Source organism: Pocillopora damicornis, chromosome 2 (genome assembly GCF_964200805.1).
Source record: "Pocillopora damicornis chromosome 2, jaPocDami1.2, whole genome shotgun sequence".
Classification (NCBI taxonomy): domain Eukaryota; kingdom Metazoa; phylum Cnidaria; class Anthozoa; order Scleractinia; family Pocilloporidae; genus Pocillopora; species Pocillopora damicornis.
The window spans coordinates 33,791,282-33,807,673 of record NC_142671.1 but is presented as its reverse complement, the minus strand read 5'-3'; the positions used below and the strand labels follow the sequence as shown (position 1 = coordinate 33,807,673).

The following is a 16,392-nucleotide window of genomic DNA, read 5'->3' as shown; positions in this document are numbered from 1 at the left end:
TTTAGCAACACAGGGTTGTTGTTTGAAGTCGGTAGGTGGTGGAAACTGCTCATCTGTCAGACTATTTTTCACCAGCTACTTTGGGAACTGGGATCAAAGACATAAAATAACTATTTTCAAATTTACTCTTGCATCAATGGCTGGCTTTAAAAAACTTACCCAAGTATGTGTCAGAATGCTGGGAATCACGTCTCAGTGGGTTCCAAATTTTTGTGGGAGAGTATGCCTCCAGACCCCCTACAAGGGTGTGTTGCTTTGCAACATACCTCACCTACTCAGTTCCTCCCACACATGAAGATAAAATCTGACAGTGAAACATCAATACATAAAACAGTAATACCCAAGATATAAAATCTCTTGAATATTAGGACACAACATTGAGAACATACAATCTGCATTAAAAAATAAACTTGCTTTATTGCTTCTAACATTTTAAACTAAATTTCATAATCCTATTAATGCTAACAAAATAGATCATGTTACTTAAAGAATACTTACAACATGTATCTATTCCTCTTTAATTAAATTTGTCTTCCCTTGGAATATACACACTGAATTTTACTTAGCATTGCCAGCTTACAATTATTTTCTCAGACTATAAAGGCTTCTCATTGGAATACATACGACAAACTGTACATAAACATGTACAATTCTATTACCATAAGTCCTTGCCTAATATTTTGAATATCTTTGTATTTGGAGCTTGAAGAAACACTGCACTAGTTAGTTTTTCATAAATGGTTAAGAATATATGAAAGTCATATATTTGAACTGCGGATAAAGAAGTGAATGAATGAAAGTGCGCTCTACCAACTGAGCTAACAAGCCAACTGGGAGCTGGTCATGAAGTTGGTTCTAAATAAACCCGTGGAGTGATTGAATAAATGGTTAAGAATATATGAAAGTCATATATTTGAACTGCGGATAAAGAAGTGAATGAAAGTGATCCTCGCAGTAATTTGCACTACTTAGGCAGTAGCTCTACCAACTACTACTACTCTACTGCGAGGATCACTTTCATTCACTTCTTTATCCGCAGTTCAAATATATGACTTTCATATATTCTTAACCATTTATTCAATCACTCCACGGGTTTATTTAGAACCAACTTCATGACCAGCTCCCAGTTGGCTTGTTAGCTCAGTTGGTAGAGCGCTGCACCGGTATCACAGAGGTCATGGGTTCAAATCCCGTACAGGCCTGAATTTTTTTCAGGCCTTATTTTCACTACTGCCTAAGTAGTGCAAATTACTGCGAGGATCACTTTCATTCACTTCTTTATCCGCAGTTCAAATATATGACTTTCATATATTCTTAACCATTTATTCAATCACTCCACGGGTTTATTTAGAACCAACTTCATGACCAGCTCCCAGTTGGCTTGTTAGCTCAGTTGGTAGAGCACTGCACCGGTATCGCAGAGGTCATGGGTTCAAATCCCGTACAGGCCTGAATTTTTTTCAGGCCTTATTTTCACTACTGCCTAAGTAGTGCAAATTACTGCGAGGATCACTTTCATTCACTTAGTTTTTCATGTTACACCAAATAGTACAGTGTATCATTATTTTATAGTATGATAAGCTGAAATATGCAAGCATTTTGATCAGTTATTACCTATGAGCTGTTGGAGGACAAACACAAAGATAACATCACCATTAACAACATTTAGCTTATCTGTTCTACAAAACAAAGAGATTCTATGTTGGTGCAGATCTGTATGGTAATCACAGGTTATGTCAAAATGTGGTGGAGTATTAGTGACGCAACCTGCTGCGACCTTGTGTGCCACTTTAAAATTCTTACCACATTTTGTCACCAACTCTGATCTATTACTGAACAGAAGTACAGCAACATGGAATCTATTTGTTAAGCCTTTCACTCCTGCTATCTTGATACAAATTCCCCTATATGTCTTCTATGCAGTCTTATGATTGTAGCTCTGAGAATTTGGTGTTGAATCAAATAACATGCCCCCTGCTGATAATTTTCTACCTTCTCATCATGTTTCTGGTTGATGTTGCATTGATATTGTTAGGAGAAATCACTCATTAGTCACTTGCAGGACTGAAAGAGTTATAAATAGATATTTACATACATTATCAGTGATTGTTTAGGCAATTATGGGGTAATTCTTCGGAACTATTCAAACAAAGGACATTTTAAACTTTAATATACCTTGGCTGTAAAAACCCTGAGTTTGAAAGGAGTTACAAGCTCAGCCAGCCAAAGTATGTAGGAGCATTTCTATTTTAAAACAAATTGGTTATATAAATAATCATCACTGTTTAACAACCATCTTTGATTTGGTTCTATGTTCAGCACACTCACTGGGCCTGTTATTTTCATGAGGTCTAACCCAAACCACACTTTTACACAATCAGTGGGCCTCTGCCTTTCACTTTAACCCTTTGACTCCCAGGATCTGATTCTTAATTCTCTTCACTGGCTGTTACACAGTTCCTTGTAGGATAGTTACAAGAATTTGGTGTTTGATCAAGTTAAAAACTTCTACTTGATAAGTTTGAGTATTCTCATTACCTGTTGGCTGGATAGTGTACAGATATTATAGGGAGAAGTTAAATGTTAATCACTTCTGGGAGTTAAAGGGTTAAGAGGGTTGATTTAATGAAACAAATGTCCTTCCACTGTTAGGTCTTGGCCCTCTTAACACTGTTGACTAATTAAAAACAAATGTTCAGATAAAAGGTTCAGCTGAATAATGCATTGTTTAGGACACAGTTTTGTTAAACTAAGACAGTCACTCAGCTTTGTTTAAATAATCACACCACTCAATCAATACCTGATAGTCTCCTCATTTCTAGCCCCCAAAGTTCACATTTGAGCTCACCAATTACGCAAAGAAAAAAACAATTATTCCCTAGTTATGCTGTGGTACAGATTAAAAACAGCATCAAATAACTTTTGTCCCTTTCCCTGTGATCAAGTAGTAACTCATTAATTTTGCACATTTCTTGAATGTTAGTCATAAATCACCCTGTTACAATAGCTTGAAGGTTGCAAAATACTGACAGCAAACCACACCAGCCAGTTTCTGCAACTTAAGTCCCTCTGTGCATATTGAAACTACATCTAGAACAAGTCGCAGTGATAAATTACCTGATATGCCAGGCCTTCAGTTGCAGTGACTACTGGGTATAGCATGTGACAAAGACTTGATGTAAAATGTGCCTTGTCTTAAAAGAGTTGCAGAGAGAAAGTTTCTATGTTTATAGCGATAGCAGAGCTGTATGGCACATGGGGCATTTGTCTTGGACATTTAACCATTTTCGAAGGCATAAACTGTGAAAATAATGTCTACAAGGAGTTACTTTTGCAGCTTTCAACTCCTCCAAACAGATTGAACAAACATCTTCAAGTTCATCAATTTCTTTCTCTGTTGCTGATGGCAATGAGTTCAGTTTTTGATTCACCTGATGACGCTGTTTTAAACTTAGCCAACCTTCCTTAGCAGGAGTCCAGATATTAAAGTAGAGATGCAGCACTGCCATAACAATTTGAAACAGTGTCCACTCTAAACTGAAGTCACAAACTCTGTAGAAAAGAACAGCTGAGATGACCACAAATTCAAAAACTTTACAGGAGCCATTGATGAAGTACACATAGTCATCCAGTTCTTCCCATATTTGAGTTTGACGTGACTCGTACACATACAAGAAGTACAATACAAGTGCAGCAATTATCTGAGCAATGGTAATGACATTTGGAGTAATGAAAGGAATTTTCTCTTTTAAAAAGTACAAATTTACTGCCAGATAAATAGACGCTCCCAGGAGTGAAATGCAAAATGACAAAACACGTAAATGTTTGCGGTAGATGATGCTTGGTTGTGATGCAAGCCCCAAGAGAACAGGTTCAGTTATTTCAAACATTGATCTTGCTAAAGCTGAAATGATTAGATAAAAAATCAATTCCAAAAGCACAAGCTTTCTACTTATCTTTGAACTTGAAAGTCCAGTGTAAAGACCAAGAAAGAAAAATCCAAAACCTTCTCTAAGACCATCAGGAGAGCTGTAAGGGTCACCAGGGGGGGCAATGTTATCCTCATGATGGTATCGTTTGATGATATTCAGTATATATCCAGATAGCTTGTAAATTATGAAACAACATGATGTCATTGAGAGAACTGAGTTGCAAGTTAAGGCCATTGTTAAATTAAACAGCTGCAAAACTGTCACTGATTCACTGGAGAACAGCAAAAAACTCAAACTGTTGTATAAAAATAATATCCCCCATAGAGTCATCATACAGAACGGAACTTTCACTCTGCGCCAGTGAAACACAACAGTGACAGTCAACCCATACATTCTGTACATCCACTGGATAATTTGTGCCGATGTAATAAAATGCGTGACAATATCATGAATGCACTGATAGGTGCCTGTTATAGCCAAATAAAACGCAAAACCAAAGCAAATGCAGAGCCATAAGGGTGGATCATCTTTCTGATTTGAAACTGACATATGCCGTAACATAACAGGGAATGCTGCCATTGAAAACATAACTGGTTTCAAAGAGTTATACACCCGTGAGTACATTCCAAGTGATATTAAATAGACCATCCAAGCTCCAGTTATCATTAATAGCAGAAATATTGCACCATCTTCCATAATCAACTTTGAGAGACCTTGTTCCTCTAAGGCATTGTACAGATTTAAGCTGTTGTATGCATTCAGGTACAGCATAAATGTCACCACAGTGATGAAAAGAGAGTGGCTGTAGAAATTAATGAGTTCATCTCGGCCAAGAAGGGATAGTACCAAACATAAAACGATTCCTAAAACAAAAAATGCAATAGAACTGGGTCATTAATATAAGTTATGGTTAAAGACAGACCTCCTGATACAGAATGTTGTGTACTCTTGTTAACCCCCTCCCAAGATCTCATGAATAATTCTCCTTACTGTCTAGCATACAATTCTTATCGTGTAAGTGCTGAGAATTTGGTATGGGATCAACTACTAATCCCCATGTTGATGTTTTTGTTTATTCTCATCACTTGCCTGTTTGATATCATATTGATATTGTAAGGAGAAATTCTATCTTGGTCATTCATGGGAGTTAAAGGGTTAATTTTTTCAATAGTTTGTTTCCATATAAATACCATTAAGAAATAATAGTAGTTATAATTATAATAATTAAAACAGTCATCACAACAGTAAGTATTAAATATATAGGACAAAATGATTATGCATTCCCTTTCAGATATGTTAAGACATTGAAAAATAACGAAAACTAGGGCGAAAACATCATAACCCAAAGAGAGTTAAAGGAGCATAATTATTTACTTGTATTGCTTCTCTGGTCCACCGAATGGCATTTAGAATAAGTGTGATGAGCTTAGATTTACTACATTATTTTAATTTCGCAATAAAGGAAAAAATGTAATTAAAAAAAAAGGTCTTTGGCCAAAGGTTCATTCTCAGAACAGCAGGAACTTCCGAAACTGCTTGCTCATGTAAACACACAGTCAAAGAGACAGGGCTGATTGATATACCAACTCCTGTTAATGGGTTCAAGCTTATAATAAAATTCTAAAACATGGATAACGGACTGAAAGTCTAGGACGCCTGATCAGCGTATCTTTAAGCTCAAAATAACTAAATTCGACAAAAAACGTAACAAAAAACGTAACAGAAAAACTGGATATATAATCACCTATACCATGGCTTTAAAGCCTTTAAAAAACACGTTAATGTTATCAAAATGAGATCAAACTCACCCGATAGCTGCATTAATCTTGCATAAGGCGTCCAGTCACTGTAATGTGTGATATCCACGCAAAGGAACCACTCTAAAAGGACCAGAAACGGCACACGAAATATAACTTCGCCCAACGCCATACTTTTCCCGGAAACACTCTCTGTCTGGCAGCAAAAGTACAAAGAATCTGATTGGGTGAAAAATATCTAACCAATGAGTGATATTCACATTTCAAACTATTTTAAGATATTAAAAATGCAATGATTGGTAGAAGGGTTAACCAATTAAAACAAAGGAAAGAAATAGCGTTGGCAGATAACCCCCGGCATGCTTCATCTTGCTACTTTACACATGTTGAGTTATGGCGGCTGCCGTGGCTGAAGTGCCGACGCAAGAAAGCGTGAACGGAAAGGTACAATAAGTGGACTTATATTGTTTAGGTTATCTTCTGTTTGATCCTTGATTTCTTTCTTGCAGCTTTCTTTTGTGTTTTAGGGTTCGTTTCCGCCTGAAACGTACAAAAAGTGGCACTTTGAAAATGCATTTGTTAACTCCGTTGAAACAAGAATAAATTTAATCCTCGTGTTGTGTAAAATCGTGAGCGAAATTATTGATGGTTCAGTGTGGATATTTTTTTATCGCTATGTGTAGCATATGTCTCTTTGTTTATTTTAATGTTTATTTTGAAAGCTTAGCTCATTTCGTAAAAAATATGTATTCGGCGATAAACTGTATAGATAAACTTTCAAGACTGCGGCAGCTTTAATTTCCTTGCTTGATCCCATGGATGCGTTCATCAACTAATCAGTTGACCTTCAGCGAAATAACCGTTCAAAATTATACTAATGGCTTTCGTTATTTTAGTTTACCTCGTACACTGCAGTTTGGGCAGTAATGTAAAATGCTTACTTTCGATTGCAAGATATTTAGCTCAAGCAGGAACTTCATGAGTGTGTTTGTCCGACGATGTGTAGTCTAAGAGTCTAGTTTTCCACAGGGCAGCTAATGGTAATTACTTATACCTGATCACTTTGAGTATTCTCAGTAGCTGTTTGCTGGGTGATGTGTGCAGTCATAGGGAGAAGTTTCATGTTGATCACACCTGGGAGTTAGAGAGTTCTTCAAAACCATAGCAAAATTTTAAAACATGGTTGGTTATCTTCAGCCCCATTTGCACTTTCATAGGACATGTTATGCTTGTAATTGGACAGGATAATAGGACAGTTGACACATCATGTGTGTGTTGGTGGACAATAAGTGTCATGTGTGCCCTGTTGTTGCACATTTTACCAAGTTAACTATTTGTTTTTTTAAGGAAAATGTATAGTGGTTGTCTAGATTCTCTCTCAAATTTTTTCATAGTTTTATTGGTGACATGACTTGGCATTGTCCAATTTGGTTGGTAATCATACTCATGATTAACATATCAGACTCCCGCTTGGCAGTTGTTTGAGTTTGTTGTTCACTGGTATGATTACAGACTGAATTAAACTTCACTCAGTCCTGTTACCATTATCAACAAAACATACTGCCAATCCACCAGATAAAGATTTTTCCAATGGATAGCATTGTCCATCCTTTGAACAACTGGGACCAATAACTAAACATTTTGGCTCTTTGTACACATTGTAGGTTGATCAGTTGGCTGCTCAAGCACCTGAAGAGAAGACAAATGGCGAAGGTGATGGTAGCCAACGGAGAAGACGGAAAAGAGGCTTTGATGTTGGGCCAGGGGGAGGTTTGTTGGTCTTTGAAATAGATCTTCAATAATGCTCATGAAAGAGTGCAAAGCTTTGGCTCCTACATGTACTTGAACACTCTGCGATATTATATATCATCTCTATATTTTTATTTCGGAAGCTTTGAGCAGAACATGCACATGCAGTTGAAGAACTAAAAAAATGGACCAACCCAACTTTCTTGGGTTCATCTAGTGTAGCTGATTCAAGACATTCAAAATCCCTCTCTTTAAACTACACATAGTGTTTAAAAATTTGGGCCTCAAAGTTTTCAAACAGCAAGAGAAACCTAAATTTTCTTGTTTTTATGTTTTAAAGACTTTCAGCTGTTGCCTCTTCAGCAACAGCTGTAAACGGAATCCTTTGATCAAAACAATAGCATATTGCACACATCTGGCAATTTAATAGCCTCTGTTTATTATGCTACCACTACAAGAAAACTTGAATATAAATGAAAAGCTTCCTGAACCAGTAGTAATGTCCTAAAATCCTGTTTGAGTTAAAAACATCAGTACAAGCTGGAGCAAGAGTACTCTTCATACCACATGTAGTAACTTGCTGTAAATCTTCATTCCTTTTCTTTTTTTTTTTTTTTTTTTTACGGTGGTTGTATTAATACAGTGTAGATGGATGATAACATTTCTTTTTGCTTTCTCTCTTTTTTTCTCTTTCTCTGTTTTTTGTCTTTTGCATCCAAATCAAGTTAGCCAGTGCCGGTTTGGCTTGAAGCCAGGATAATCATCGTGACACTGACTCGATCTTTGGTGGTAAAACAGAAATATTTATACCTGTAATGAAGAGTTATTCTATCAGTACTCTGTCACTTTTGCCAAAGAGACTGACTGACATTATCAAATGCAAATCTGTTGGAAAGGGATAATTTTATCCTATAGAATACGTGGAAACTTTTTTTTTTCGATCATTTGTTTTCACACATTGACCGACATGCTAACAAATGCTGAAAAGATTTAGACCTAAAACTTTCTCTTTTGGCCAACATCGCATCAATATTCGACAAATTTGATTCTTAACTCATCATGCCAGAAATTTTATTTTTAAAAGGTGTGCTTGTTGATGGAACTCCGATTAAACATGAAGGTGGTTATAGGTTTATCATTGATATCTTCATGATTGCTATATAATTATCCCATAGAATCACCTGTGGCTGGTGCAGCAAATGGAGATGTAGAAGATCAACCTATTGATGATGGATCAAATGGAGAACTTGTTATTGGGCCAGGAGCAGGTGGTATGCAGCCACGCCCCTCAGAAGTTAAAAGGGCACTGCCTCCTCTGACCTATCAACAGGAAGAGATGCTCAAGAAGGCAAAGAGATTTGCAATGGAACAGTCTGTCCAACAGGTCAGATTTTCAAACATGAAATCTTTTAGTGTGGTGGTGTTGGTTGAACTGCAAGGAAAATTTAGGCTAAGAGTTTTCTGTTCCATAGTTATTGCCTTTTTTCATCATCCATTGTTGTGGTCAATGCTACTCTAACTTAAGAACTGTCAGGCAGACAAATTGCTTTGCGGTCATGATAATTTATTTATAGTAATGAGGTAGATAAACATTCTTTCCCTCCATCCCTTTGGGCCACTGAATATTAAAATTTTTATCAGGGTTCCAAACACAATTTGAAGTTTTGAAAGAGTAGTGAAATTTGTGAGCTAGTATTGTCAGCTTGGAAAACAGCATACTTAACTGCCAGCCTTGATCTGTGAAACAAAAACTGAATGTATACAAATTGTCATGGCCTGAGCCCTTAGCAGCTGCCTTTTTCTCATGCTACAGTAGGTGTTTTCACTCATCACAGTTGTGTCTGGAAAGTGTTAAGATTAACTTGGAATCTTTTCCATAGATATGTATAAAAACCCTTTATATAATAGCCTGTATCTGTGATCTTACCCTTTTTTTCTCTCAGGTGTTAGCAAAACAGCAAGCTCTCCAACAGCAACAGATGTCTGCCCTACAGACAGCTGCTCAAAGACAGAGAGCATTAGCTCTAATGTGCAGGTAGACTGAGAAGTCAACAATGTAATTACAGCCCTAGCAGTGTCTTTCATGTTCTTCACTGATGAATGCCAAATGGTCTATGGTCTTTCTCTGAATGTGCATGATTGTAGTTTGCATTGTTGAACTGCCTCATCTTGTAACAGAACTTTGGCAAATTTTTTCCTAACACTCCCTAATATTTTTATTACATGAACGTTGAGAATTAAAATAATATCTTTGATATTCTTTTGTTTTCAGGGTGTATGTTGGGAGCATCAATTTTGAACTCCGTGAAGAACATGTTCGGCAAGCTTTTATCCCTTTTGGTCCAATTAAAAAGATAGATTTGTCATGGGATCCTTTGACCATGAAACATAAGGTATGTTCAATTAACAAGCTGTGACTGCTCTATAGTAAATTATCCTTTTACTATACTGTTCTTCTGGTACATGCTGTACTTGTAAATGAAAACCCTGTGTTCTTCAAGTTACATGGATATATATTCTATTTAGGGCTTTGCATTTGTGGAGTATGACTTACCAGAGGCAGCCCAGCTTGCTTTGGAACAGATGAATGGTGTTCTGCTTGGAGGGAGAAACATAAAGGTCAGTATTTACACCTTATGCCCTTTTGTAGACATTGATTTTCCATACTTCTGTGGGTCTTTTTGATTGAAAATAGTTTGTTGCTCAATAATTTCCGAGGTAGAAAAGTAGAGGTTTGCGTCAAGAGTCATTTGCATTGCAAGTAATGTTAACGTTTTTTGTCTCTTCATCAGGTGGGTCGTCCAAGCAATGTACCACAAGCAGCACCACTGATTGAGCAGTTTGAGCAGGAAGCTAAGAAGTATGCTAGAATCTATGTGGCCTCTGTTCATGCAGATTTGGCTGAGGATGACATAAAGAGGTGATTGCATTCAAAGTATTAGATTGTGGCATACTCTTTACTGTAGTTCAATTTTGAAGGTGACACAAGCTTGTTTGATTCTTCTGTTAAATTGACCTTCTCATACAGTTCAGTTTTTTTTTAATATTTTCCATGAGTGATTGTAGCCATTTTTTTGGAAAAGTAGTTTTGTTTGTGTAGGTGTTGGCTCGTTTTCTGTTTTTCTTGGGCATAAATTTATTGTTTGCCTGTTTCTTTGCATATTAGTGTATTTGAAGCATTCGGTAAAGTGCGCAGCTGTGCTCTTGCTCCAGACACCATGCCAGGAAAGCACAAGGGCTACGGCTTCTTAGAATATGAAAACCAACAGTCAGCCACAGATGCCATAGCCTCCATGAACTTGTTTGATCTTGGAGGACAGTACTTGAGAGTAGGTCGAGCCATCACACCTCCAGCATCGGCACAGACTAGTAACGGTACATTGCCACCTGCAGCTGCATTAGCTGCTGCTGCGGTGTCAGCAAAGATACAAGCTCAGGAGCAGGGGCTGACAAGCACATGTAAGGATGAATAAGTTTGTGCAAGTTAGATTTAAACTTGGCTTCTGCAAGTGGTAACATTTTTGAGACCAGATGTAAACCAAAGAGAGTTTTATGAATTCATGGATGAAACCAGATTTAGGGTAGCAGGATTTTCAGGTGTTGATAATCCAGCAAAATTTTCTCCTATTATAGTCATGAAACAAAATTGAAAATAAACAACAATTGAGTTTGGTGGACAAACTATATGACAAAGTCAAATTCCTTACAAGCATGTGGGACCCTTTTGGAATTTTTATAAAAGACACCCAAAGTCTAAGATAAGGTTTCTATGTTACCGATATAATGGGAAAGGTTTACTGGACAGTCATCTGTAAAGAGGTGTAAAATACTTTCTTATGTAAGAGACTAGCACAAAAATCCCAAACAAGATTGCTTAAAAATATCGGGAATTGGGAAAAAACTGTGTAACTGTAAAATTTTCAGATCTAAAATGTTCAGTTCCAAGATCCAAAATCCACATATATGAACAAACCAACAAACAAAAAATTAGGCTCATTTTTTTATTTATTTCATATATTTTGTTCTTTGTTCCTAGTCCCAGCCATTACAATTCCTGGGAGTACAGTGATCACTTCCATAGTGGGTACAGCAGGCCTGGTTGCTCTGCCAACCATGGCAGCTGGAACCCTTGCCCCTGGAACTCTTGCACCAGGAGTGATGTCAACAAGTATTGCAGCACAGCCAATTATGACAGCATCTACAGCGCTGCTAGCAGGTAATGTCTTTCCCTTTCCCTCACCCCTTCCCCCATTTACCTAATCCATTCCTTTTAAGCTACATGTACCGTTTTGCCAATAGACAAAAAAAGTGCTCTAGTAGAAAAAGTAACCCACTCTGCAGGTTACTGTAGTTGCATTTTAAAGATATGGTGATTTAAGATGCTAGAATTGAGTGACCAATGCATGCATGTGTGCTATTCCTAGTCAAGTTAGTCACTCATTTGATTTGATTATAAATCAGTAGTTTACTGTTTTATTCTTAGGTCCCCCAACAGCAGTTGTGACACCAGTGCCTGCAACACCTGTGGTAACCACCACAGGCCTACCAGTCCAGTCAGCAGCTGTTCAACAGCTACAAATTCAACAGCAACAACTTCTTGAACAGCAACAACAACTTGTACAGCAACAGCAGTTGCAACAACAGCAGTTGCAGCAGCAATCGGCCCAGGTTATTGCAGCACAACAGGCTGAGGTGCGTGCCAAGATTGAAGAGGAGACGCAGAGAAAAGTGGCAGAGAGTAGCATAAGTCACGAGGAGAACATGTCAATATCTGGTAGTAATGCCAGGTATATGGTCATGCAGAAACTGTCTCGCAAAAGTGAGGTGAGTGCTATATGAGGAAATGATCCTAGACGTGAGTGCTAAACAGCTTTCTATGCATATTTTCTTGGGAACAAATATTTAAATAATGTTACCTATTATAGGCATTCAGTCAGTGGCAACAAGCAAAATGCTGGCATGTGGCAGAAGGTGATTGTAATTGTCAGGTCACCAGTTTGTACAGACTCTAATTCTTATTTTTTCCTTTGCCCTAACCTTCCATTGATTTTTTGCACCTCTCTTTTTGCCCATTTCCTTTCACTGAGAGCCTGGCACAGGTTGATTGCTTGTGCAAGTTATGTGAAGTAAGCGAATAAATTTGGTTTTTTTTTTTTAAAATGAGCCATCTCCTTATTTCAGTCTAAAGTTCTGGTGCTGCGAAACATGGTAGGAGTGGAAGATTTGGATGAAGAACTGGAGCACGAGGTGACAGACGAGTGCAGCAAGTTTGGAGTGGTCAATAGGGTGGTGATTTATAACGAGAGACAAGGAGAGGAGGAGGATGCCGAAGTCATAGTTAAGATATTTGTGGAGTTCACTCAACCTTCAGGTGACTAGAAATACTGTTATCTTTAATTATTACTTGTACTGCCTTTGTGGTGATATGGATTATAGGTGGTGCAACTAGTGCGATTATCATTGTATGAACAGTTTCCACAATCATACATATGCTTAATGGCAAACCAACATTAGTCTTCGCTGTCCCAAATAACATCTCGAGTGCCTGTTTTCTCTCCGATTGTTCAAATCAGTACATCTAGTGCAAAGTAAAATGTTGGCCATTCAGAACTGTACCAGTCTTTGGTATGCATGTTTGCAAAGGGTAACCAGTCAACTCGCCGACGGACCAACTCGCCGACGCCAACTCGCCGACGTATACAATCGGGTAGAGACGTCGGCGAGTTGGTCGTCAATCCAATACAACTTATTAGAAGTTAAACATACAGAGAAGTAAACGATATTTAGTAAAAAAACACTGGCGAACATTGGTGAACATCAAACAGAAGCTTAAACATCGGTGAACATTGGTGAACATCACCAATGACTATAACGAACGAGTTATTGTGCGACAACAACACCGTAAAGACTCATCTTGTCAATCGCTCAGATTTTTTTAACGAAAACTTGGCTTTCTAGACGAGATCTTTAGTAAAATGCAATTATTTTTATTTGCAACAAAGTTTATAAGGATCTTAAGGCGAATAAAGCGAAGTAAACCTCACCAACGACTCTAACAGCTTCAGACGCGAACGAGTTGTTGTGTGACAACAACACCGTAAAGACTCAGCATGTCAATCGCTCAGTTTTTTTAACGAAAACTTGGCTTTCTAGACAAGATCTTTAGTAAAAAGTATTTCTTTTTATTAGGCAATTACAGAGTAAGGTGTTTGGATTATGGGAGAAATATGAAAATGGTGAAAGAACAGCGGCCCAATTATTGAAATCGATGTCGAGATTAAACGGACCTACAAGAGCAGAGTAATTGCATGATATACATTACTTTCACATGTTCATCTGATCTTTATAATAAATGGAATTTTATCGTTTTTATCGTAAATCAAACGTTCTCGATCATGAATAAATCTTTCTTTAAAGTTAAAAAAAAAAACGTGGTTCCGCGTGGTTGCTATGGTTGTCACACAATAACTCGTTCGCGTCTGAAGCTGTTAGAGTCATTGGTGAGGTTTACTTAGCTTTATTCGCCTTACGATCCTTATAAACTTTGTTTCAAATAAAAAGAATTGCTTTTTACTAAAGATCTTGTTTAGAAAGCCAAGTTTTCGTGAAAAAAACTGAGCGATTGACATGATGAGTTTTTACGGTGTTGTTGTCACACAACTCGTTCGCGTCTGAAGCTGTTAGAGTCATTGGTGAGGTTTACTTCGCTTTATTCGCCTTAAGATCCTTATAAACTTTGTTGCAAATAAAAAGAAACGCTTTTTACGAAAGATCTTGACTAGAAAGCCAAGTTTCCTTTAAAATCTGACCGATTGTCATGATGAGTCTTTACGGTGTTGTTGTCACACAATAACTCGTTCGCGTCTTAAGCTGTTAGAGTCGTTGGTGATGTTTACTTCGCTTTATTCGCCTTAAGATCCTTATAAACTTTGTTGCAAATAAAAAGAAATGCTTTTTACTTAAGATCTCGTCTAGAGAGTTTTCGTTAAAAAATCTGAGCGATTGACATGATGAGTCTTTACGGTGTTGTTGTCGCACAATAAATCTCGTTCGCGTCTTAAGCTGTTATAGTCATTGGTGATGTTCACCAATGTTCACCGATATTTAAGCTTCTGCTTGATGTTCACCAATGTCCAATGTTTTTTTACTAAATATCGTTTAATTTTCTGTATGTTTAGCTTCTAATAAGTTGTATTAGATTGACGACCAACTCGCCGACGTCTCTACTCGATTTTATACGTCGGCGAGTTGGTGTCGGCGAGTTGGTCCGTCGGCGAGTTGACCGTAAACCTTGCAAAGCTGTGACCATGCTTTTAATCAAAATTCAAGTGAAAGCTGAATCAAAACTTACCTTTTTCTTCATAGAAACTGAAAAAGCTGCTAATGCTCTCAATGGAAGATGGTTTGGGGGCAGGGTTATCAAAGCTGAAGGATATGATGAACTGAAATTTGGTGCTGGAGACTTATCAGGATAGACATTGCCTTTGTTCCCTGTGTATTATTTTACACTCACAGAAGAAAGAGATACACTCTAGTTAGCTTTTTCCTGACTCAGTTCACTTAACCATGGAACTGCTACCTACTTAGAGTATTTTGACTGAGTTTTTGGTAGTAGCAGCAGCACTAGCTATACTGGTGAACCAAAGAGAAAGACGACAGAATTCTGGCCAGCACTGACCAGCATTTTCCCTCTCACATGGCATGCAATGTTTCTTCTGACAGGAGCCCATCAGCAGCAGCCTCTATCTGCATTGATTCCATGAGTCAACCCTTTCCCGAGTAGATTTATTTTTAGAACAACTTTTTGCTGTAGAAAGTATCACCCTTTGGTCGAGTCAACCACAAACCACAAAAACTGGTTTTCCTCACAAATACATGTTTGGTGGGAATTTGATGTAAAACATTAGGATGGTGAAAGCTCTGTTTTGATTAACCCTTTACACCCTATCATCAGGATGCATATTCTCTAAACTGTTCTCTATATATTTCCTGAGATACTGACAGGGAGAACTTTTTAAACAATCAAGAACTTCTTTAGTTGGTGATCATTTCCTCTGTTCTCATAACCTAGATGTGTGATTTGGGGATGATATTGTAAGGAGAAATTAGATGCTAATTACTATTAAGGGTTAATGGATTAAGACTTCCTTGGGGAGATAGAGGCTCCTTTCCATGGCCTCCTGCCCTGTACATAATCTCTGTTACTTTTAATGCTTTAATGGGTCACCTGTGGTATTTTGATATCACCTCAAACTTTTGCCTCTGAAGAGGATTGAAACTGAAGAAAAGGTTCCCCTTTCTATTTTCTAAAACTAAACGTTCCACAGTGTCTTCAAAGTTGCTTTGTTAGTAAGGAATTAAGACTCTAGGTTTGAGAGATTAGGAGAAGTGTCACACTGTTGTCAGGTGGTAAGTTGCTGAAGAAACTCTGGTGTTGCATGGGGGTACTACAAGATAATTGGGTTTTATCAACTGAGTAGGTTAATGTAAATTAGCCTCTGTAGAGAGTTCCTAAGGCGGACGCGTTGAGTGTTAGCCCTTCATCATTTGCCTTGACAAAGGGTGAAAAATGTCAGCCTTAGAGACGGTGTGCTAATTTACATCATCAACTTACTTGATAAAACCAAATTATGTTGCAACTATTCAAAGCTCAAGCTCCACTCAGACAGTCTTAATGTTGTTGTTTTCCTAAATAAAAGCTTGGAAGTATAATCATTTTGTAATGGCTAGGTGCTTGCAAATTCAAACCAGTTGATTTGTGGTTAACAAAAAAATTAAACGCAAAAGGTTTGCTCCCCTTGAGGGCAAAAACTTTTAAAAAGTGTTGTTATTTTTAACCAAACCTTAAGCAGTTCATAGGCAACTTGTAAATACTTATGAAAAATACGTTTACCTGTACAATGTTAATAAAACAACAATAATAAAAAAACAAACAAAGGTATAAACTGTATCTT

General features: G+C 37.5%; 2 protein-coding genes across 7 annotated transcripts; one reads left to right on the top strand and one right to left on the bottom strand.

The window, feature by feature from the left end:
• Positions 1-393: 393 nt before the first annotated feature.
• LOC113670074 (RING finger protein 145) lies at positions 394-5,889 on the bottom strand. 2 transcript variants are annotated; one of them, XR_003446135.2, is made up of 3 exons: positions 5,741-5,889; positions 3,118-4,795; positions 394-2,677 (listed from the first exon to the last, which is right to left on the bottom strand). XR_003446135.2 is itself a non-coding variant. In XM_027186158.2 (2 exons), the coding sequence occupies exons 1-2, from the start codon at positions 5,859-5,861 to the stop codon at positions 3,228-3,230; spliced, it is 1,689 nt and encodes a 562-aa protein (XP_027041959.2). In that variant the 5' UTR covers positions 5,862-5,878; the 3' UTR covers positions 394-3,227. The 2 variants fall into 2 exon arrangements, 1 of the variants encoding a protein (XP_027041959.2); XM_027186158.2 differs by having other exon boundaries at positions 394-4,795; positions 5,741-5,878.
• Positions 5,890-6,063: 174 nt separating this feature from the next.
• LOC113670015 (poly(U)-binding-splicing factor PUF60) lies at positions 6,064-16,383 on the top strand. Of its 5 annotated transcripts, none has more exons than XM_027186095.2 (13): positions 6,064-6,133; positions 7,354-7,459; positions 8,168-8,227; positions 8,614-8,822; positions 9,382-9,473; positions 9,711-9,831; positions 9,965-10,057; positions 10,231-10,358; positions 10,605-10,897; positions 11,475-11,654; positions 11,922-12,262; positions 12,620-12,809; positions 14,804-16,383. In XM_027186095.2, the coding sequence occupies exons 4-13, from the start codon at positions 8,712-8,714 to the stop codon at positions 14,911-14,913; spliced, it is 1,659 nt and encodes a 552-aa protein (XP_027041896.2). In that variant the 5' UTR covers positions 6,064-6,133; positions 7,354-7,459; positions 8,168-8,227; positions 8,614-8,711; the 3' UTR covers positions 14,914-16,383. The 5 variants fall into 5 exon arrangements, with proteins under 5 accessions (XP_027041896.2, XP_027041894.2, XP_089052310.1 ...); XM_027186093.2 differs by having other exon boundaries at positions 8,164-8,227; XM_089196184.1 differs by lacking the exon at positions 8,168-8,227.
• The last annotated feature ends 9 nt before the right edge of the window (positions 16,384-16,392 follow it).

Bases quoted from the DNA above. Each gene is read 5' to 3' on its own strand.
- LOC113670015 (XM_089196184.1), top strand. From the start codon at position 6,083: ATGGCGGCTGCCGTGGCTGAAGTGCCGACGCAAGAAAGCGTGAACGGA. The intron at 7,460-8,613 runs GTTTGTTGGTCT...ATTATCCCATAG, and splicing joins TGATGTTGGGCCAGGGGGAG to AATCACCTGTGGCTGGTGCA. The intron at 10,058-10,230 runs GTCAGTATTTAC...TCTCTTCATCAG, and splicing joins TTGGAGGGAGAAACATAAAG to GTGGGTCGTCCAAGCAATGT.
- LOC113670074 (XM_027186158.2), bottom strand. From the start codon at position 5,861: ATGGCGTTGGGCGAAGTTATATTTCGTGTGCCGTTTCTGGTCCTTTTA. The intron at 4,796-5,740 runs GTGAGTTTGATC...TTTTTGTTTTAG, and splicing joins AAGATTAATGCAGCTATCGG to GAATCGTTTTATGTTTGGTA.